Source organism: Musa acuminata, chromosome BXJ1-9 (assembly GCF_036884655.1).
Source record: "Musa acuminata AAA Group cultivar baxijiao chromosome BXJ1-9, Cavendish_Baxijiao_AAA, whole genome shotgun sequence".
In the NCBI taxonomy this organism is placed as follows: Eukaryota; Viridiplantae; Streptophyta; class Magnoliopsida; order Zingiberales; family Musaceae; genus Musa; species Musa acuminata.
In genome coordinates this window covers 48,750,549-48,772,866 of record NC_088335.1, presented here as the reverse complement: position 1 = coordinate 48,772,866, position 22,318 = coordinate 48,750,549, and the positions used below count along the sequence as shown (strand labels likewise).

The 22,318-nt window shown below is 43.8% G+C and overlaps 5 protein-coding genes, 1 long non-coding RNA gene and 1 pseudogene across 9 annotated transcripts; 3 read left to right on the top strand and 4 right to left on the bottom strand.

The window, feature by feature from the left end:
- Positions 1-618: 618 nt before the first annotated feature.
- Positions 619-1,484, bottom strand: LOC103999392 (uncharacterized). Its single transcript, XM_009421150.3, has 2 exons — positions 1,337-1,484; positions 619-1,188 (listed from the first exon to the last, which is right to left on the bottom strand). Exons 1-2 carry the CDS (start codon positions 1,467-1,469, stop codon positions 911-913), a joined length of 411 nt encoding a protein of 136 aa, XP_009419425.3. The 5' UTR covers positions 1,470-1,484; the 3' UTR covers positions 619-910.
- Positions 1,485-1,732: 248 nt separating this feature from the next.
- On the top strand, positions 1,733-4,448 carry LOC103999391 (pentatricopeptide repeat-containing protein At4g21065-like). 3 transcript variants are annotated; one of them, XR_010479940.1, is made up of 2 exons: positions 1,733-3,799; positions 4,309-4,447. XR_010479940.1 is itself a non-coding variant. In XM_018818179.2 (2 exons), the coding sequence occupies exons 1-2, from the start codon at positions 1,843-1,845 to the stop codon at positions 4,310-4,312; spliced, it is 1,890 nt and encodes a 629-aa protein (XP_018673724.2). In that variant the 5' UTR covers positions 1,733-1,842; the 3' UTR covers positions 4,313-4,448. The 3 variants fall into 3 exon arrangements, 2 of the variants coding, with proteins under 2 accessions (XP_018673724.2, XP_009419424.2); XM_018818179.2 differs by having other exon boundaries at positions 1,733-3,728; positions 4,309-4,448; XM_009421149.3 differs by having other exon boundaries at positions 1,733-3,753.
- Positions 4,449-4,895: 447 nt separating this feature from the next.
- Positions 4,896-7,161, bottom strand: LOC135593998 (uncharacterized). Of its 2 annotated transcripts, XR_010479942.1 has the most exons (6): positions 6,952-7,161; positions 6,768-6,858; positions 6,557-6,659; positions 6,254-6,356; positions 5,205-5,258; positions 4,896-5,087 (listed from the first exon to the last, which is right to left on the bottom strand). It is a non-coding gene; the product is annotated as an uncharacterized LOC135593998 (long non-coding RNA). The 2 variants fall into 2 exon arrangements; XR_010479941.1 differs by lacking the exon at positions 5,205-5,258.
- On the bottom strand, positions 5,661-5,743 carry LOC135594551 (small nucleolar RNA Z266; annotated as a pseudogene).
- Positions 7,162-9,464: 2,303 nt separating the features above from the next.
- Positions 9,465-10,931, top strand: LOC135594434 (NAC domain-containing protein 90-like). The gene is made up of 3 exons (XM_065084819.1): positions 9,465-9,920; positions 10,014-10,309; positions 10,398-10,931. The coding sequence occupies exons 1-3, from the start codon at positions 9,764-9,766 to the stop codon at positions 10,674-10,676; spliced, it is 732 nt and encodes a 243-aa protein (XP_064940891.1). The 5' UTR covers positions 9,465-9,763; the 3' UTR covers positions 10,677-10,931.
- Positions 10,932-19,371: 8,440 nt separating this feature from the next.
- LOC135593996 (transcription factor DIVARICATA-like) lies at positions 19,372-20,344 on the top strand. The gene is made up of 2 exons (XM_065084394.1): positions 19,372-19,813; positions 19,986-20,344. The coding sequence occupies exons 1-2, from the start codon at positions 19,431-19,433 to the stop codon at positions 20,170-20,172; spliced, it is 570 nt and encodes a 189-aa protein (XP_064940466.1). The 5' UTR covers positions 19,372-19,430; the 3' UTR covers positions 20,173-20,344.
- Positions 20,345-20,524: 180 nt separating this feature from the next.
- On the bottom strand, positions 20,525-22,278 carry LOC135594165 (ubiquitin-conjugating enzyme E2 variant 1C-like). The gene is made up of 3 exons (XM_065084575.1): positions 22,180-22,278; positions 20,962-21,087; positions 20,525-20,883 (listed from the first exon to the last, which is right to left on the bottom strand). Exons 1-3 carry the CDS (start codon positions 22,276-22,278, stop codon positions 20,740-20,742), a joined length of 369 nt encoding a protein of 122 aa, XP_064940647.1. The 3' UTR covers positions 20,525-20,739.
- Positions 22,279-22,318: the final 40 nt, after the last annotated feature.

The window sequence follows — 22,318 nt, the reverse complement described above, 5'->3', positions numbered from 1 at the left end:
AAAAAATAATATATTGCTTGTTGTAGCACGTGGAGGGCTCTTATATATTTCTATACATTCTTATTCATCTTATTTCTTTGATGTTTAGCAATATTAGGATCTTGTTGATCAAATTTAACAAAACCATCTTCTACCAAATTTCATAATCCATGTGAAATAAATAGAGTTTTTATCTTAATAGTCCAAAATTAATAATTATCATGAAGAAGTTGAATAGAAACACCTACTTTAATGTTTATCATTTTCTCTTTTTTTAAGGGATCTATTTTTTTAATCAATGTACTCCTATTGATATTATTTGAATCAGACTCTGATATCATACTATTGACTTTTCTTAAATGTTTTAAAGAAAAAGAGAAGAAAATAATAAAATAAACTAAGAGTACTTTCAATCTGATTTGGGTTGATCCAAAAACACTTATTTATATTGATTAAAAAGTAAAATATATTTTTTTAAAAAATAATAATAATAAAAAATCATTCATATCCCAATAAATCTTTCACCCTCATCGATTTATTTAAATCTAAAATTTTATTTTTTATTTTTATTTAATCCTAACTATTTGAATTAATCTTTTAACACAAACAGCTCGTATTCTTTCAACCGAAAAAATGATCACAGCAATCAGAGTCGGCGACGTAGCATCTCCTCCAAGCGTTGTTATAGGTGACAACAAGAGATGTTGACATTCCTTGTTAAGAGCCGTCAGCGTAGAATCTCATTCGTAGCATCGATTCAAATGTGGTGCTTATTCTTCGTATTTATTCTTATCAGCTTTTCTTCTCATTCACCTTCACACAACATCACATATATATATATATATATATATATATATATATATATATATAGTAATGAGGAACCCTGCACACGCCAACCACTTTGGATCCGTATGCCATGAGAGATTAACATCTATCCGCAGGGAGTCAGAGCAGCAGCTAAGAACGCAATAGCAGCAAGCATGGTGTGGAGGGAAACACCGCAGCTGCTTCCACCATTCTTCCTACGATTGTGATGATACCCACCATCGTTCCTCGGGTGATATGTTGCAGATCCATAACCTGAACCAGAATCACTGCTGCCTGAGTCTCCGTTGCCGGCGTCGCCGGACGATGAACCGCCGTGTCCGCCACCACCACTGGATGATGTGCCACTACTTGTTGTTGCTGCTGCTGCTGCTGTGTTGACCACTGAACAAGTATGGTAGCAGACGGAAGCAGCAAATGGGTCACGGAGGTTGATGAGGCTCGGTTTTGCAAGCGAAAGCTCTTTGGGGACTGTCTTAAAGTAATTTTACCAAGAAACAACAGAAGGAATCGAATGACATGAGACTAATACCTGAGCCCTTTGTGTCGAGGGACTGCATCTCGGACAAAACCAATAGGAGGGAGAAGAAGAAGAAGAAGAGTGGGAAGAGCTTCTGTGCTGGTCCCTTGGTCTTTCCTCCCATCTCGGCCACCAACAAAGCCATTGGGATCCCTTCTCTCGCACTAAACCTTAAAAGAAACCAAAAATTACAGCGACGAGAAAATGACACCCACTCGACACCCGGGTTTACCTCCCCACTCGTCTACCTTCCCAGCAGAGAAGTGCGCTAACTAACCATCTCGCTCCACGTGGAATTCCTCAGTGCGTAACGGTAAGGCTTCGTGGCTCGAAAACTTCTCTCGGATGGAACGACTTGCCATGACGTAAGTCACGATTACAAACGCCAAAAGACGGGTTGCGGCTCGACTCCAGGCGGGAGAGTTGGTGGGATCGTGTTCGGAGCCGTCACGTAAGTCGTGTTGTGTCTCACCGTGCTTACCCGGTCTCCGGCTGCTCCTCCAGCGGCCATTACCGACATGTTGGAGGGCAAACGCTCAGCCTTCTCCATCATTTCCCTGGAAGCGAAAAAATCCCTCTTTTCTTCTTCCTCCTCTGCCGCTTCGTTATCCGCCGTCCTCGACCCCTTTCTTCCGGCTACCGAATCCGCGGCGCAACAGACCGCTTTGTCTCCCGCCCCCCTCCATCCAAGATCTTTCGTCTCGGCCCTCGTGCGATGTCGATCTCCGGCAGAGATCAAGAAGGTTCACGCTTTGGCGACCACCGCCGCGATGATCGACAACCTCGGGGTAGCAAACAAACACGTGTACATCTACGCGCAGCATGGGGCATTAGCCGACGCGTACGCTCTGTTTTCTCGGATGAAGGAACGCGACAACGTGTCTTGGAGTGTGATCGTAGGCGGGTTTGTGAAGGTTGGGTATTATGCCAATTGCCTGCAAACTTTTCGGGATTTTGTTCGCTCGGGCTTGCGGATAGATAACTTCACTCTGCCTTTCGTCCTGAGGGCGTGCCGGGATACGGTGTCTCTTCGACTGGGTGTCGAGATCCACCATCTTGTTTTCAAGGCTGGGCTGCAGTCGGATCTCTCTGTCTCGGCATCTCTCGTTGATATGTACGCGAGGTGTGGTGATGTTGACGATGCTCGGAAGGTGTTCGATAGGATGCCAAAGAGGCATATGGTGACTTGGACGGTCATGATGTCTGGTTATGCAGAGTGCGGAAACCCAGAGGAGTCGCTAGCGTTGTTCGATAGGATGAGGGGGGAAGGTGTTGTTCCTGATAAGATAGCCACAGTGACTGTCGCTTTTGCTTGTGCGAAGCTGGGGGTGATGCATAAAGCTAAGATGATCCATGATTACATATCGAGCTGGAATTTCTCATTGAATGTAATCTTGGGAACGGCATTGATCGATATGTATGCAAAGTGCGGCAGCGCCGATGATGCCAGGGTGATCTTTGATCGGATGAAGGATAGGAATGTCATCAGTTGGAATTCAATGATCTCGGCTTATGGGATTCATGGTCGTGGCAGGGAAGCCCTCGACCTGTTTCCCCTCATGTTGCAGAGCGGCATTCGGCCCAATAGGATTACCTTTGTTTCCATCTTGTCAGCTTGTAGCCATGCAGGCTTAGTTGATGAGGGTAGGCAGTTTTTCCATTTGATGGAGAGAGACTACTCGATCGAACCTGATGTGAAACACTATACATGTATGGTGGATCTTCTTGGACGAGCAGGTAAGCTATATGAGGCCCTTGAGTTGTCTGAGAAGATGACACTAGAAAAAGACGAAGGCTTTTGGGGTGCACTTTTGGGAGCTTGTAGGATTCATGGCGATGCAGTTTTAGCAGAGAAGGCTGCAAAATCTCTTCTTGAGTTGCGTCCAAGAAATTCTGGGTATTACGTTTTGCTCTCCAATATATATGCCAATGCTGGTAGGTGGGAAGATGTAGCCGAGGTAAGGGATTTGATGGCCAGCAGGAGTTTGAGGAAGAAACCTGGCTGGACATGGATCGAGATTAATAACGAGACTCATCGCTTCGGAGTTGGTGACAAATCCCATCCACGATCAAAGGAGATCTATGAGACATTGAAGGTGTTGATCGAGAAGTTGGAGTCGGCTGGTTACGTTCCTGATACAAACTTTGTGCTTCATGACATAGATGAGGAACTTAAAGCGGGCTTTTTATACACCCACAGCGAGAAATTAGCGATTGCATTCGGTCTATTTGCAACACCCGAGAGCACAACACTAAGGATAACTAAGAACCTCAGAGTCTGTGGAGACTGCCACACATTTATCAAGCTGGCATCATCTGTCATGGATCGGGAGATTATAGTTCGGGATGCGCATAGGTTTCACCACTTCAACGGAGGAGGATCTTGTTCTTGCGGAGATTACTGGTGATCAACTGAACCTGTGATATCGGTAAATTCATTTTCTGGTTCAGTTTTTGATAATGAGTTATTGCTAGGTACGTATCATTTGTTATGCCCCAATTTGGATCTTGTATTCCTTACTGAACAGAAAGAAAGAGATCTAATTGTTAAAGTGCCGAGGACCTAAGATTCTAATTGATGCATGTAGTTAGTCATCACTTGGTGTCTTAAACAGAAGTGAAAGTGTTTTATGAAGATGCAGCAACTTGTTTTTCTCTTTTCATCTAATGAGAGTCAGCAGCTTTTAGGTCATTGAGTGAATTTTTTTCCCTGTAATATATCATGCGTGTAAACCAAGATTAAACAAGCATTTTATTTGCTGAAATGTCAGATATGTTTACTACATTAGAAGGGAAGGAGGGAATCTAAATTCTAGCATTATGGGTTTTAAAAGTACATTAGCACAGACTGCAATGCATAGTTTATCTGATTTATCAGTGCATGTTGACCTGTCAAATCTGCTAGTCTTGATCTTCTAAATATTCTTACAATGTTTTGTCTGTCCTACTGCTAGTCTTGATCTTTTCTCGCTTTGCCTTCACAGGTGACACCAACATCATCCCAGACTGACCTCATCCTTCCGGAAAACACCACTTCTGTCGGAGCAAAGCAGCCGCCGATTCACTGCCGTTGCTGGCATTCGAGTGTGTGAAGCCACCATGGCAGAATTCTCGGAGCAAAGCGTCTCGGCAGAATTCTTTACACCAACCCTGTTCACCTGTGCTATCATTCATCATCAAAGGCTATCTCGAAGTCGGATTCATCGACATGATTTTGTTCCCCAAGGGATCTATGCTCTGCGTCGAAGCCCTGCAGTGCCATTTCTGCTTTTGGAAGTGCAATCTATGGCAATGATGAGAGAGCACAATTGCTACAGCATTCACGACCGATGTTGCCACCGGTCGGAAGATCGAAGCTGGTGCTGCAAGTACGTCTCTCTGGCACGAGCCTTTTGTGGAAGAATTATGTTTACTCTTTCCCCTTCGGAGACCACTGGGTCATGAGTGTCGATTGTTTCTTGGGTCAACAATATTGCGTATCATCTGCTGCGACTAATCTAGCTAGCCAGATTGTTTCCTGGGTCAACAATATTGCATATCATCTGCTGCTGCGACTAATCTAGCTAGCCAGATTGTTTCTTGGGTCAACAATATTGTGTACACACACAGACACACGGGAAAAGACTCGACGATGCCAAAGAATTCACACACACACACACACGGATTGTTTCTTGTCTCCTGACGAACTGTGTCATATAGGCTAAACGTGCATGCAACGTTAAATCTTGAAACAGAGACCTTTGGATGCTACCGTGCATATCACCTGTGGAAATGGGCAAGCCAACAAACGATTAGTAACATCACCTCCTGGGCAACATCATCACGAAACAACATAGACGCAAAAAAGCATCATACAACAAAATGGATACACAAGTCTCACCCGTACAACAATTGACCAATAAAACCTTTTGAAGAAAATCCTGTTCAGCAATTTCTGGTTGCAGAAATTCAATAAAGGAGTTGTCACTAATTATATCATATGCCATTAGCCGTATAGAATTAGGTAGTTCTCAAGCATGCATCTAAAAAGGTTAACTGAAATTGTTTCAAAGGATGTGCTTTCATCCTTGGAACAAAATCAATGAAAGCATAAAAATAATTTGCAAAGCTGATATCACTACAGGTCAAGCAGGTTTGCAGATTCATCAAGGAGCACAAAATCAAGGTCAATTTATTTGACAGCAGAAATGCATCTAAATGCTGGGCTCTACTGTGAATATGCACCTTAACAGATTCCTGAACAAAGTATAGTGATTGCTAGCAGCAACTTAATGGAGTTTGTATATTAAGAACAAAGAGATCAACCAAAAAAGAACAACCCACAATTGCCATAAACAGGTCAGAATTTTTATCATGCCTCGAAGGTTTAGCTCATTAGAAAGAGAATTTCTTAGCACATCTAATCGATTCATCATCCCTCCCAGGCAATTTCACAATAAATTTGATAATAAAACAACACAGAAAATAATAAAAATTAAATAATTATCTGTAAAAGACTAAGTTAAAAAAAAAAAAAAAAGTGATTGATTTTGTTCTCAGACAAAGACATTCAGATTTTCAAGTTTAACAGCTCCAAGTTTCAGAGCCACAAATCACAATGTGCAGGAAAAAAAAATTCAGAAAAACCAAAAGAGCAAAAACAAGATGATAAACCTCAATAAAATAAAAAGATATCTGGTGCAGTGTTGCTAACTATAACTAAATGATCTACTCGAAATGGCTGACAGACATGATAAAGAAGCTCTGTCAAAGTAGACAATAGGTAACACAACTACAAGTTAGATAAGAAGCTATTTAACAAACAACATTCTAAAGAGAAAGTGCATAATAATAGATCAAGAAATCGAGTAAGTAACAGAACAAAGTACACAAGTAGAGCCATTTTGATATGTTAGAAAGAGAAGCTATTATCATTTAAGAAATTCTTACTATGGAATGAGACTATGTCTTCTATAAACACTGCGGGACTTTGGAATCACTTGTGTCATTCTTACTTCTGATGGCCAACAGATGATCCAAGAACACGTTCCACCTGTCAAAATCAACTGCAAATATATAGACAAGGCAGCTGACAAAGTTAAGTAGACTCGATTTTTTGGACCCATGGTTCCATCGTACTCGATCGAAGCCGTCGATCGACAAGTTCAAATTTTGTTTCGATCTTCAATCAAAAAACAATTCATAACCACAATCAAGCAATGGAATCCATAAGAGTGGAAAATGCAGGCGTACTTTCTGCAGCTCATCTCTTCCTGGTTGTACTTCCCGGCAAGAGCCATAAGAGAAGGCTCGAGGATTCCTCCCCTCAGCCTCAGCACAAGATGCAGCGTCGACTCTGGAGAACACCAGAACAAACCACAAATCGCGCGTCATTCTTATGCCAAAAATCCTAAAAGTCCCAAGTCCAGATGAAAAAGAAGCAACAAGATCGTAAAATTTAAACCTTTTTGGATGTTGCAGTCGGCGAGCGTTCGTCCGTCCTTCCTCGAGCTGCTTCCCTGCAAAGATCAGCCTCTGCTGATTCGGCGGAATCCCTAAAAATATCACATTAAAAATAAGAAATAAGACGATAAAAGAGTATCCGATTGGACTGAAGGAGAAGAAGAGATGGATCGGGAGATGAGCACCCTCCTAGACGTTGTCGATCGTGTCGCTGCTCTCGACCTCTAGGGTTATGGTCTTTCCCGTGAGGGTCTTCACGAAGATCTGCATCCTTCACGCGCTCTCCCTACTCAATCCAGCGCCGCTTTCTTCCTCTCTGCGACTAGAAAACCCCGCCATCGCCCCCCTCCTTTTGCGACCGTTTCGAAGACCGTTGTCGGCTTCCAGGGTTTCCATTCCTTGATCGATCAATGAACTGTCCAAATTGCCCCTGCTTTTCGGACCTTTTTTTCGCACGAGATCCGAATTCGAGTTGGATTGTTGCTCCAACCAGGAGCGAGGGATCGGGTACGGGTTCAAGCCGAAGAGGACCCAAACCCGCCGGAGTCGCGCAAGTTTGCGGACCCGACCGGAGATACACGTCCCACAAATCCGAACACGTAAGGTGGCTCTGATGAGAGGATCACCAACCGTCGATCCCACTCCTCCTTTCCATCTTAACTATCCGCTTGATTTGGCAAAAACCCTTTACATATGTATTATTTAGTTCTGCTCGACTCCAAAATCAAAGCAATCTGAAGTTTATTTTGTAACTACAAAATAGAATGAAGTATATTATTATGTAATTATTTTTTTCAATTACATTACAATTGATAGGGACGATTTTACCCCATGTCAATTAGGTGGACATTCGAAGTCATTAGCCATTAGCCCCAAAATGACACCATAGTATGTCTCGATGTGCTCTGTATCAATGATTCGTAATAACCATCATATTTAATAATCATTCTATCTTATCAAGATTGGAGATTAAAAAGATCATGTGATTAACTTGATTTTATTTCAGGCTAACCAATAAGAAGCCCAGGTATCGAGTATAAAAAGAAACTCATTAGCTCATGCTGAAGGGGGGCTCTCTACACACTAACTCAATCATACGGCTTACAATGTTGTCTTCTCTCCTTCGCTAACTTAAGCATTAGAGGGGTCGTGCCGGGCAACCCCCAGCACCAACCTGTCATGCAGAATCGTCGATCGTCAGAAGACATCCGGACGATCTAGCCCATAGGGAGGAACTTTGCAACTAGGAAGATCCCAATTCGTCTACCCAACCATCTCAAACCGAGTCCACACCAACAGAACGATTTATGATTGGGTAGCCTATGCAATCTCACCTCATCAAGCCTCCCACATCAGCAAGGAAGACGCACATGTATGAGAATGCACCTTCTACAGTGAACTAACCATAGCAACTTACCAGTCGACAGTACTCATGACACTATCATTCCTGCACTAGAAGGAGGGTCGAATGTTGCGACACATCCTTCTGTTACTCCTTCCAATGAATATTCAAGCAAAGAGACATTATCTCCGGCTCCAAGCCCCCTCGGGAAGAGAAGACACTAATCCCATTTCAACAGAATGATGCCTCCGCCTCAACCCAAGCACCGGGGCCCTACTAACACCTACTCAACGATCCAGGGCTCTCCCCCCTAAGACTAGAGATAAGCCCCTTGCTCCTCCCATCAAAAGCATTCTACAGCCTCACTCAACGAGTTCAGACTCTTACCAGCATGATGTAAACTATCACCCCACTTCTCCCTCAGTTGACTCAATCAGTAACCCCAGCACAATGGCTCGCCTTCAGATCATCATCTGTACACCTCTTCTTCCCAAAGTCCAACGACTCACTCTCGGATCATCACCTTAGAGTCGGGCTGAATCACTTTTGAGTCGGACTATGTCACACCGTCGTTCCTGAATCGATCTGTGTTATTTCTCACTTCTTTAAGATATGTACGCTACTTTGACTAGAATAACATCACGTGTGATCTAAGGTGGCTACTAGCTGAGTAAAAGATACGACATATGCACACACACACGCTTATTCATTTTCGTTATGGGTCTCGAAAACAGAGGAAAAGATGAGCCAGATAATTGGAGCATTACGATATGATGATTTGGATCGAGTAAATTTGTATGGAGATGATAACAGATTAGGCAAACTAAACTTTAACTTTAATTTAAAGTTACTAATGGCGTCACAGCATTTGCTGCTTGAAAGGTAAGGGGGGCCCTGCACGTACCCACTTTTGAATCTTCCGATGGAGAACGACGTTGTCTCCCTACAAACCATCAGTCTACTACTGACATATCACGCGCTTACGGGGAGAAAGGTTGGTTCCTTTGTCCCGCACCTATGAGAGGCAGAGGAAAATGCCCCCATTTGATTGCAGATAAACTTCACTAAAGACTGGTCATCGACTACCTGCGCGTGGAAAAATCAACGAGTCTCATGTTAGAACAACTGTTTAGGGATTGCTCGAATTTACAGCACAGCATACTTTGTACAAAAAATTCTTTACGTGCATATGATATCCAAGAGAACAAATACTACTCCCCGAGTAAAAGAAGGGGAAATAGAAAGAAGAACAATTGACTTCCTACAGTTTTGTTTCTCTAAAAAATATATAAGTACAATATTGTATCTTGTACGATATATACAATATACCATATACCACTACAGCATTCTTGTCTGAAATATACCACTACAGCATTCGTGTCTGAACACTGGACCTTACGGGAGGAGAATTTGGAAGAGGTTGACTTTGTCATCTAGTCCTCATAAGCAAAAGTTCCACCGTGCTATTTGAATTCCACATATCTTGCCCCACCATTCTACCTTTTCTTCTCTTCACGCACCCAAACCCTGCAATGTATAAATGATCCACACAAGCCCTTGTGGTGAAGCGAAGAAAACCTTCTTTCATTCTGGGAAGCATCAAAAGCCCCCGCGAGCAGCGAAGAGTTCCAGAGCTCAGGTTGATCGGCGAAGAGATGACGAGCACCGTCCCGCTAGGGTTCCGGTTCTATCCGACGGAAGAAGAGTTGATCGGTTTCTATCTTCAAAACAAGCTCAACAACAGAAGAGAAGACATGGAACGGGTCATCCCCGTGGCCGATGTATACTGCTGCGATCCATGGCAGCTTCCACGTGAGCACAACATCCTCTGTCCCGCTTCATCGTGTGTTGCAGATACATGCATGTCCTCTTCAATGGAATAGCGCCTTGTTTGATCTCCTGCAGCAATATCGGGAGAGGCGTGCGGGCGAGACGGAGAGCAATGGTTCTTCTTCTGTCCGAGGCAGGAGCGAGAGGCCAATGGGGGGCGGCCGACTCGCACCACGCCGTCGGGCTACTGGAAGGGCACCGGTTCGCCCAGCCTCGTGTACTCGTCCGAGAACCGGGCCATAGGCGTGAAGAGGACCATGGTGTTCTACCAAGGAAGTCCTCTCGCTTGCACAAAGACGAAGTGGAAGATGAACGAGTATAGAGCGCTCGAGGAAGGGGCCACCGGCGTCATCTCAAGTGCAGCTGCAAAGGTAATCATCACCTTCGTTATATCACGTTTGATGAGGATTCTCCAAGTGCAGCAAGCATCTGCGTCCTCGTCTTCGTCTTTATTTGCAGCTCCGTGGGGGAGTTAGCTTGTGTCGCGTGTACACCAGATCAGAGTCCGTCAGATCGTTCGATCGACGCCCTGCTGCTGCTGCTGTGACTGATGAACGAAGAACGGCTGAGGTGCCGCGCTCGAGTCCCGTTCCGGCTTCAGCAACGAGGTCTTCATCTCATCACAGCTCTTCATCTGATGGGAATGGCTCTGGGCGTCCGGTGCCTCGACGAGAAGATGGCCTGACATCGATGGGCGTCGAGGAGTGGTTCTCGTGGCAGCACTTGCTCCGAAGATGACAGTTGTTGGGAATTATCTATCGTATTGTCGTAATCACGACTATAGTTTGTTAACATTATGTAGAATAGGGGCGAATAAAGGATGGAGTCTATATTAATACTCGAGTTCGTTGGTTGTAACATATGATTTGATCCAATAATTGAATCATATCACCGATCATATTTGTAGAATATAATACCTTTTATGTGCAGTGTAGCTTAGGATTATGTTTATTTGTTTCTTTATTTATTATAGAGATAAAGAGTTATTTGAAATTATAGTCACATATGATTACGAGTAAAACATGCAAAAGGATCGATCACACACATTTTAATTGTTCCGTTTGATAACACGATCCCATCATCGTTGTTCTAATGAGAAAGTACAAGTTAATCGAACGTCAGTCCCTTCCATCATATGCTGCACATCATCTCCCATTGGCGAGTAGCGGAGATACGTGGAACTCCCTTTTGTGTCGGATCACACCACCTGGGGTTGGATTCTGGTTGGCTCCAACAGAAGGTCAAAGCTCACCGGATATAACTGCTATATGCGGACTCGGTTTATGCACGTAAGCACATGTGGTTGACCCATTTGGTTGAACAAAGAAGGAAAAAAAGGGTGCTGATGAGGATAATAATGGCGGCAAGACTCGGGCTGATGTCAGCTGTCCCAGATGACGCCTCATGCCTCGATTGACCCGACAGCACCCGGTCAAACGAATCGGAACATCAGTCGAGGCGCATTAACGACCTGCTCCGGCTCAGTCCTTCACATCACGCCAACTCCAGTGTACGAGTTTTCCCCCTGCAAGCGGGCACAGTAAGCTTCCCTATAAATACCCTCGTATGCTAAACGAAAAGGGGGGAGAGACAACTTAGCTAAAGACCACTGACTTGATCATCGGAGGGGTCGGGTCGAGTTCCGACCCGACCTGTGTGCAGGTACGAAGACCGAGCCACTTCCTCGCCAATACTATGGAGAGGGACCCTTCCCCGCGGGACGTCCCGACGAGTCCCGACGCTACCCGATCCGCTCTGCCACCCTCGTCAGCAACCTCGAGAGACCTTCAACAGGATCTCCGCCGTTCGGATCCGAAACGAGCCGTGTCGACCCCGAGATCACGGCATAAAGATGTTTACACGAACAGGTGCTGTTTTGGATCCAACTTGCAAGTCTATTGCAGTTTGCGTCGGTTGATTAGGAAAACTATGGTGTCTGTACATTTCAACACCTCTATCACTGTCAACAGTGCTAAGAAAGCTCGGCATTGGTGAGAAGGGAGAAGAAAGGGAAAAGACAGTTGAGCTCTGATGTGGCGAAAGAGAAGGAAGATGGGACGTTCTAATTCGCGTGCGCGACTCTTGACCGCTGAGTGCGACTGCGAGTCTCCTTAGCCAAAGCCTTCAGCGAGTGGCTCGACACTGCACCCAACAAGAGAATCTTATCTACATGAGGCAGTTGGCTTACTGATTGAGAGTGGTTTTGTCGTTTCCTTGAAATTTCTATGGATAATATTGACGTGATCAGAAGCCACCGGAATGTTGATGTGATCCTTCTCGATTCATTCTCTGCACTGTGTGGTAAGGTCATAAAAGGTCCATTTCTGATTTGATATAAAGTATATTTATGGTATTAATATTTTAAATTATAAATCAATCGGATTATTGAAATGAGAGAAAAGAATCGGATGATGTGTTAAACGGGAGAAATTTTTGTTTCAGAGAATCTCAAATGGGCGAGTGCTCGCGTCAACGGTATTAATGCATCGATTGTTATTGTCATGAAGTAAGTTATTGGTTATTGATGCTAAGTCTATATCTAATGTGAAATTTGATAAAGAGGATATCTTCGATTAATCATCATCTGACATATAATGATCAATCATCATCTGATACATAATCTTCGTATGACATCTAAACGAAGAGAGATAATTACATGCTGTCTCTACTCGTGTCATCTATGTAGAGAAAATGTCAAGTAAAAACTATTGGAGGTAGTTGAGGGATGTCTTTTCGTAGAATATTTCATCTCTTTATGATCGGATATAAGAGTTAATTTTTAGTGCAACTATACGAGAGATCACTTTCCATAGCTTATCACTACATTCACCTTTCTTAAGTTACTAACTTGGGCATCAGAGGGCATGGGTTAGGAAACCTCTCTTAACCTCAGTCTTCATGTAGGTGGTACATCGAGAGTTTGTCATTTCCATCTTTGAGACATCTCAAACAATCAAACACACATGGGTTAGAATCACGTTGGGCTAACCAAGATGTTAATGAAATCTTTTCATTATATTTTTTGTGCTAGAAGGAGAACTTGATATTGCAAGAATACCCACTAGCTAATCATCTCAATGAATGCTCGAGCGAAAATGTTTTATCTCCCTATTATAGTACTTTCACCCAATAGGGGTAATAGCCACCATTTTTTGCACATTAGTGCATCCACATCAATACAGATACCGATCATATACTGGTGCATATTAAATAACTCAGGTCTCTCACCCCCAAGGACAACCATAAGCCACATACTCGTCCCCACCAAGGTATTCTTAAATCTCACTCAGCAAATGTAGATGCTAACAAGCATGATATAGGCCATCCCTTTGCTTTTGTCCTGACTAGCCTAACAAGTGATGTCGCTAGCTCACCTATAGTCCTCGGCTTCATCGCCATTGGCACTTATCGAGGTTCCATGACTTGACATGATGTCAACATCCTAGGAGTGCCTAAGGCCTGTCAAATCATTGATTGAGGGGACACTTCGATCTCCGACCATGGAATTCAATAAACCACACCACCCTTAGTTTATCATACTTGAATCCAAGGCCTAGTTAGCGAACTTGATGAAAAACTCCCTGTGAATACAACTATGATAGGTGGATTGACGTTTGGAGGATATGTGATGAGATTTCTAATAGTCAAAAGGGGAAGTGCTAGTTGACCCAACCTCTAATCGATTATTATTCACCTAAAAAATCCAAGAGGAACCAAATCCAGTGAACTTCTATCTCCTGTCCTTAGTGACATTTGATGATAATATCGATCCGATGGAGCACATTATAGATTTTCATATCCAGATGTTACTATATGGTATCTCGAACACCCTAATGTGTCGCACCTTCCCAACCATGCTAAGAGACCCAGCCTGAGGATAACACACTCACCTGAACTTACTTTCCATCTACTCTTACAATTAGCTAGCGAGAGAGTTGGAACTTCACTTCTAAGGGAATGTGCACCCTCGGCCTTCAACAGTAACACTCCTCGAACTCAGGTGGGGGAGGAAAAATTGCTCATAGACTTTATCACTTAGTTTACAAATGAGATTTGATATGTTGTAGATGCTCATTTATCACTCATAATGCAGACCTTTCATGATTGGGCTTAAGCCCTCTTGTCTCCTTTGATCATTGATAGAGAGACCATCGATGATCATATCCTAGATAAATTAAAGGGTCAATCAATACATTACCATCGAGGTAATAGTCTTGGGCAAGCATGAGGAATCATGCAAAAGACCAAAGCAAAAATGACCATAATCAACCTCAACCCTCAGATCACCTTGGCAGAAGAGAAATGAACGACTCAAACTTCCTCGCTCGAGGTTCGAGCTAAACTTTCTAAAAATGACTGAAACTGAAGTTTTTCTTCATATAAAAGAGAAATAGCTCTTATGGGACCCTTGCCTAATGAAAAACCCATTGATGAAAAGAGGTTGGTCCAAACAATATCAGTTCCATTGAGATTACAACCATGACACTGAAGATTATCATGACTTAATAGAGCAAATTGTAGACTTCATACGTTAGAGATATCTCAAGCGGTTCATTTGAAAGCATCAGGAACCCTTACATTGACCTTAGGTGCTAGTAGAGAGGCAGATTGATATTATCATTGGTGGACCTACCTCGGAGGGAGACACCTCCTCAGTCCATAAGGCTTATGCCCAAGCTACCACTGAAAAGCATATAAGAATAGAGGGTAACTCGAAAATAACTTTCAAGAAATAAGTGATAGAATACTTCAACCCAAATCATGATTATGCCCTAGTGGTCTCTTTTAGGATGATCAATGCAAGGGTGAAGACGACCGTAATCAACATAGGTAGCTCTGCTAATATCCTTTACATTGATCCTTTTTGAAAACTTAGACTGTCAACTACAATCGTACCCTAATGACTTCTTCATTAATAGTGTTTACCAATGACTTCATCTCACCTCTCGGGACTGTGAATCTACACGTCACATTTGGAGATAAGCTCTGCTCCAAAATAATAGTAACTAAGTTTATGATGATAGGTATCCTCTCAACATACAATATGATTATAGGTCAACCCACTTTGAATAGATTGAGGTTAAGAGTGTCAACTTACTATTACGATCGTAATAGCACTAAGAAGAGGGGTGAATTAGTGCTATAGTAATTTTTTATCTGATTTTAAATTTTGATCAATAAATCTGTATCGTAAATATGATTAACCAAAAATATGAGTAAGGGTTACGAGTAAAGTAAATGAGTAAGCAACAACAAATCAAAAGCAAGAGAAGGAATGCAAACTAATTTATAGTGATTCGGTCTTCATGACCTACGTCCACTCCTGATTTTTCTTCCCTCGAGGCCACCGGCTTTCATTATCGATCTTCTTTCCAATGGGCGAAGATTAACTACTCTTATTACAGCTTTTCTCCTTTTAATAGGCTTAGAAGAAAACCTCCATACTCACTCTTTTACAATATCTCTCACCTCCTACAACTTAAAATCACTTATAAACTCAAGGAAAAAGAGACTCAAACAATGCTTAAAGAGAGAGCTACAACTTTTCACAAACTCAGAAATTGATGCTTCATCAACCAAGCCTTAATGGGTATTTATAAGCCCCAAAAAGCTTCAAAATGAAGTCAAAATTTTTAAATCATAGAAAATTTTAGGGTATGGATGGTATTGCCACTAACACCGAGTGGTACTACCATTGTCACATGGTGGTACTACCGTCGTAATTTTTAACATCGTATTTTTGAACTTTTGGGCGGTAACATCATTAGAATTTTTGAATTCTGAGCGATACCATCGTCACCCCAGGTGATGCCACTATCAGTAATGCTAATAAGCACTGTTTGTATTTGTCGACTAACTTAAGCGGTACCACCCCCAGGCCTGCTCAAGACCATTGTTTTGGCCTTCTAACGAACCCAGTTCAGCCCAGGTCCAAGCCTATTGGCTTTTTCGATAAGTTGGTATAGTTTCAACCCAATACCAATACAATTTGACCTAGAAAGACATTGATCAAGACATTAACAATCGACCAAGTCTAAATCCGTAATAGTAAATTTGATTCATCTCTTATATCTAATATGAAACTTGATAGAGAGAATCATCGATCAATCATCATTCGTCATGTGGTCTATGTGCGACTTCCAAACTGAAACAAGGAGAGAGATGCTGCCCCCCATTGGTTTGTCTTCATATAGGTGGCACCTTAGAAGCTTATTGTTTCTAACTTGGAGGTACTTCGAACAATCCTATACACACAGGTTAGAATCACGTCGAGCTAATCAGGATGTCAACAAAATCTTCCCATCATATTTTTGGTGCTAGAATGAGGCCTCGATATCATAGGAATACCCGTTCATCGATCCTTTCAATAAACGCTTGAGCGAAGAGAGTTTACCCTTGACCCATAATACTTTTACTTAATGAGGCAGTAGCCACTATTTTTCATACATCGGTGCATCCACATCGGCATAGACACCGATGAGATAATAACACATATTCAATGATGTAGGTCTCTCACTCCTAGAGATAGACCTAAGCCACCTACTCATCCCTGCCCCCTCTCACTACTAAGGTGCCCAAGTCGGGAAACCATAGTTCACCTCAGTTCACCACAACCATGCCAAGGTTGAAGCATGGGTCTCTCCCACTACTTACCTCGACGAGGAGGAGCTCACCTCAACTACTCCCATGACTGGCCTCGGCGACAAGCAAGAGAGGAACCCACCTCGATGATCGATGACAGAGGAGCCTATCATAGCTCTTTCCATAGTCTGCCTTGGTGATAGGCAATCGAGGAGAATGCCTCAACTCTTACAACAAGTTGACTTAGAGCAACCTTCCTCTGCCCGAAATTGGTTTCTCGATAGATCAAGTAGGTCGATCATATCCTCTATCACCCGAAATAGGCATCTCAACAGCTCCTGCCCCCCACCTTTGTATGGGGCACGTGTTGAATGAGCTGACAACTGCACTTTGGAACCCTTCCAAAAGAGTTCCCAAAGCACACCTTTAGAGGAGACAAATAATGAGGAGAATATCTCGACCGATCATCATCATCTGATATGTGATTTTTACATGGCGTTTGTGTTGGAAGAAGGAGACAGATGCTACCCATCACTAGCCTATCCATATGGATAAGGATCCAAAACAAATAGTTGTAGGTTATCTCCACCCCTATTGCCACGTAGAGAAAAGGCTAAGTAAAAGTTATTTGAGGGGTTTAGGGTTGCCTTCGTGTAGAATATTTCATAGAATATTTTATCCCTTTATGATTGGATATAAAAGCTTATATTTGGTGTAGTTACTAGAGAGATCACTTTTTACTATTGATCATTGCATTCGCCTTTCTCGAGTTACTAACATGATTGTCGGAGGGGCTGAGTTAGGAAACCTCTCTTAACTCCAGTTTTTGTGTAGGTGGCATGTCAAAAGCTTACCGTTTTCACTTCGAATATGCCTCAGACAATCCTATACATATGGGTCAAAACCACGTCAGACTTACCAAGACATGAAAAATATTTTCTCGTAACAAAACTAAATTAGCTGTCCAAATTAATAATTACATATTGTATGAATTTATAGTTTTACCCTTACTTTTCTTTCCTTGCTACGTCATCTCTACGATATACATCCACGTGCGACCTACCCAATCCGATGTGGCTGGTTATTGCACGCATAATGCACGACATACTACGAACTATTTTCTTGTGTTGCTGCTATTGGTAGAGCGTTCGCGATGTCGCAACGCGACAAGCGGTATAGGACCATGATGTTAAAATTTGTAGCATTTTAACATGTTTATGTTTTTAATATGAGGTTATATTTTAAATTTCTTATTTAACAATATGTAACCCTATATCTTTGGTTATCGAGACCCATAACGAAGGTTTGGATACGGTTTTGGAGGAATACTGCATCTGACTCCATCGCATGTATCTATCAATTCGGGCAATGCCTTAACCCGCGAGTGTGATGTTGCTTCCGTAATATAACTGCGGAACAAAACCTGTGTAATCGAAAACTAAACAGTGGATCACCAGACAACCACGGGATGTGCAGCCCATGCAACTTATGGACCGACTACCAGTACAACAATCACCAGCATGAGGTGGCAAAGTCAAGGAATCAATCATCTTGGCCGACATCGGACACATAGTATTTAGTCATATCCACACTTTGGCCATCCTTTTCTTCCTCGTCCTTGGCTGCGCTGCTCAGATGTGGCCATGGCCGTGGCCTGTCGACGAACTGCCATTCGCTCCACACGCATCTTTTTAACCGAAAGCTCAAAGTCGGGCTCGTGTGTTGGTGGCACGTAAATATCACGCCTCCTTCACTTTATTCTTTCCACACACCCACCTTCAAGCGTTGCAACGGCGATCACAGTTCTCGTAGGTTTATCCACAATCCATGAAACTGTGTCAGATTTTGTCACATTACAGAATATTACTCAAACATAAAATATCATCGGGTCAGCGGCGTATATTGTCTTCGAAAGCTATCGGAGCCCTAATCATCGTATACAACCCGGCATGCGGTCATCGTATACATACGTACACAATGGCAGTCATCGTATCCGGGCACAGCCCACCATTATTGACACGTTTGTCGTTTTGTTAGTGCTTGCGAGACGTCAGCCGCAATTCCAATAGTCCAAGTCAAAATCAAAAGCGTCATGATCACATGTACATATATATATATATATTTATATAATTTGTGATGAGAGGAAGCACTTGTGGCAGCCCAAAATCCCACCTTGGAAACACGTGGTACCAACAACCAACTGACTCGATGAGCCTCTCCCGATCGGGCAAAACATCCACGTGCTCTTCGCTAGATGCCAAAACTCTTGTCGGCTCGTCAGCCTCATCCACTCTCCCACACCGGTGGCTCCCACGGGTTGCCGCTTGGGTGCTCTACCGCCGTGTATCTGTTTTTGTAGTCCCATCTCTCTTTTAGCTTTTACCGGCCGCGTCACCGTGCACGCCTCCGAACAAAGCAGCTGACCCGCCATCACGCGTCATTCCACGGGCGACTGCACACCACGTGTCGATGTCTTCCGCCGCCACTTTGCGCGTGATAGTGAACAACCAATCGACCATCGCAAAGTGACGTCGACTTCCCTCCACGTCAGATCCGTCTCCGCCTCTTCCTCGCCGAAGCGAGTAGAAACGTGGCGAAATCTGGACTGGCACGCCGGCCGACCCCTCTCCCCCATCAATTATCTTAAAGCCACGGCACCGACACGGCGGCCCCCCCCCTTCCTGCCGTATCAGCCGTCCGATCCAGTGTCAAGATTCGCTCGTACAGTGATCGACACGGCTAACGCGTGCGCCGCACCGGCGGTGAACTTAAACTGACCCCACAAGGTGTGAAATGTGTCCACCAACATCTCCCTATATAATATAATACCGCCTCATAAGCCATACTCACACCGAGTAAAAGAGATTGCGCGACAACTCTCCCGTTCCTTGCGAAAGAAGAGTAGGACGGATGGGCGAGGGCGACCTGATGTCCATGTTCTCCAGGCAGTTCGTGGGGGCGGCGCCGAGGCCGTGGACGCGGGAGGAGGACAAACTCTTCGAGCGGGCCCTGGTGGTGTTCCCAGAGGGCACCCCGGACCGGTGGTCCACCATCGCGGCGCAGCTGGCGGGACGGAGTTCCGCCGACGCGTGGGAGCGCTACCAGGTCCTGGTGGAGGACTGCGACATGATCGAGCGAGGGATGGTCGAGGTGCCGGACTGTTGGGGCGAGGCGGACGGCGGTGGGAGCGACGACGAGTCCGACGGCGTCGCGCGGCACCACCAGCAACCGACCTCCAGAGGCAGGGGAGAGGAGCGGAAGCGCGGCGTCCCCTGGACCGAGGAGGAGCACCGGTGAGTAAACTATACTGGTGATCCCCGCGGCTGGTAGATTTACCGGCGGGGTGAGCTGACCTGGTCCTATTTCTTCCACGCTTACACCCAGTCGATAAAAAGAGACCGGGATGATGAAACGTGAAGGTAAGCTTTTCGTTTTGTTGACCCGCGGGGTTTGGGGGTGGTGTAGGTTGTTCTTGGAAGGATTGGCCAAGTACGGAAAGGGGGATTGGAGGAACATCTCGCGGTGGGCGGTGAAGACGAGAACACCGACGCAGGTCGCCAGCCACGCCCAGAAGTTCTTCATCCGTCAGAATCAGAATAACGCCGGGAAGAACAGAGACACGAAGAGAAAGAGCATCCATGACATCATATAAAAATTATGATTGTACTTATTTTATGAAAATAAATATATGATGGATTCAAGTCACCTAATTGTTAAATGGTGATTAGAAACCTAAAATATGTACATATATATCTTAATCTCCCATTTAGATATTGTCAGCTTTTTCCGATGCAGAATACATGGCACATCCAAAATTTCAGACACTGCAAAAGGAGTAAACCTGTTCGATCTATGGCCACGCTTTTGTCAGATCCCCCACATATCTAATGAGGAGTAACTAGAGCGGCTTCATGTATCTCCGGGACAACATAATGAACTGAACTCTCAGAAATCACAACCACAGCTGAGATTTCGAATTCACATTTCGGGTGCCCTTTTTTTGTCTTCTGCATGTATGATAATTCAGAGCAACAAGCATTCACTGCTACTGTAGATTAATCAGAGGCAAACGACAGGACGAACTAGTAGCACTCGTCATACACTCGCGCGAGCCCATCAGTCTGTCGAGCTTACAGTGTAGTCTGCCAAAACACAGTTCGATGTGTTCAGACATCGATACTTTCACGTACCTAAAGTAGGAACCTCGTGACCTGCATGTCTACTCGAAGAAGGTGCCTTCGGGAGGCTGGACGAGGTTTCGGCTGTGTGGCGCCGCCATCTCCTTCTTCAACTGGGTCAGTATGTCCTCCATCGTGTACTCTCTCTGCCAATTGGCTAGCATGTCAAACTTCCTCGCTTCCACCTGCACCAACGCGCAGGCTAGCTCAAGATCATCATCAGCACCAACACCAAAAGAAGAGTAGAATCGGGATGGGGTTACCGCTCCGGTTTCATGGTTGACACAAGTCAGGTTGATCCTGGAATGGAAGCGAACACCCGGGGGCTTATCCGGGTAATCTTTATCACAGAAGAGCTTCAACTGGTAGATTCTGCCTTCGTGCACAGACTGCAATCAACACAAAAACCCGGCATCAGAATGTTTAATGTGGGCAGGAGGAAGAAGCTTAGGAAACGGTGATGCCAGATTAGTAGGATACAACTCTCCTGTGTCAAGTATGACAGATCCACTATGGGATCAATGAATGCTGGGTTGCAGAGCACACTAAGAACTATACTAAAACGACGTTAAAACAATCATATAGCCAGTCTAAGAAAAGTAACATCCACTAGATTACTAAGTTATACCTTTAGGGAATCTTTGAAGACAAAATATGATGAAAAAAGTCATCTAAACAGTGAGGCAAGTTGACCCGATCTAGCATGACTTTTTCCAAAGCTGCTAATCTCGATTGAACGAGTTGAATGCTTTGACTCTTTCAGTCCCCATTTACGAGGCTGGTCAATGTCTACAGCCAAAAGCTGACAACAAAGGTTGTAACAATTTTGCGCATGATCAAGAAAGCAACAATACCCAATCAAATTTCCAGTCGAATAGATTAAAAGAAACCTGCAACATCATAGTCCACAAATCTCTGAGTTTAAACCGATGGACAGGTTGTTTTCTACCATAATTTTATATATATATATATATATATATATATATATATATATATATATATATATATATATATATATATATATATATGTTTTTGAGTGTTGATTTGAGTCATCGTTTTTTACTTATTGCTCCTTAATCGATATGAGCCGCTGGTTAAGGCAGTGGAGTACTAATACATGTATTAATACATTGGATGTGAATGGTATGTTTCCATGGAAACAATTTACATGTATAAGCTCATTTTTATTAGGAGATGCAGCCACAAGAAGCCTTTAATATGCGGGCACCTGATTTGGGATTCCATATTGCAATTATGTGATGTGATATTTGATGCGTTCAAGGACCCAAAGTGTCATTTATAAGATTTTGGGTAGATAACTGGGTGGAATTCTGACATGGTATTATCGTATTAGACTACCTATAATTTGACTACGTGGCAACGGAAGTCATGCGAAAGCCTCCAACGAGGGCATTTGCGTAATTCTGTGGTTCATAGGTGCATATCGACGATTCACCTCCCGAGACGGATACAAGACCTACTGCCCCCATACGAGGTTCTGTGGGACCCACAAATTCGCTGCGGTAGATGACGCGGGTGACTCGAGACGTTGGACAAGCAGTCGATATTTCTCCGTGCATCCCGGACTTCTATAAAAGCCCTCTTCCCTTCCCAGCTGTC

Coding starts and splice junctions, on each gene's coding strand:
- LOC103999392 (XM_009421150.3), bottom strand. CDS start 1,469: ATGGCTTTGTTGGTGGCCGAGATGGGAGGAAAGACCAAGGGACCAGCA. Junction 1,189..1,336: donor CCTCGACACAAAGGGCTCAG/GTATTAGTCTCA, acceptor ATACTTGTTCAG/TGGTCAACACAGCAGCAGCA.
- LOC103999391 (XM_018818179.2), top strand. CDS start 1,843: ATGTTGGAGGGCAAACGCTCAGCCTTCTCCATCATTTCCCTGGAAGCG.
- LOC135594434 (XM_065084819.1), top strand. CDS start 9,764: ATGACGAGCACCGTCCCGCTAGGGTTCCGGTTCTATCCGACGGAAGAA. Junction 9,921..10,013: donor CGATCCATGGCAGCTTCCAC/GTGAGCACAACA, acceptor GATCTCCTGCAG/CAATATCGGGAGAGGCGTGC. Junction 10,310..10,397: donor TCTCAAGTGCAGCTGCAAAG/GTAATCATCACC, acceptor CTTTATTTGCAG/CTCCGTGGGGGAGTTAGCTT.
- LOC135593996 (XM_065084394.1), top strand. CDS start 19,431: ATGGGCGAGGGCGACCTGATGTCCATGTTCTCCAGGCAGTTCGTGGGG. Junction 19,814..19,985: donor TGGACCGAGGAGGAGCACCG/GTGAGTAAACTA, acceptor GGGGTGGTGTAG/GTTGTTCTTGGAAGGATTGG.
- LOC135594165 (XM_065084575.1), bottom strand. CDS start 22,278: ATGCACGGAGAAATATCGACTGCTTGTCCAACGTCTCGAGTCACCCGC. Junction 21,088..22,179: donor CAGAACCTCGTATGGGGGCA/GTAGGTCTTGTA, acceptor TGTTGATTGCAG/TCTGTGCACGAAGGCAGAAT. Junction 20,884..20,961: donor TCAACCATGAAACCGGAGCG/GTAACCCCATCC, acceptor GCGTTGGTGCAG/GTGGAAGCGAGGAAGTTTGA.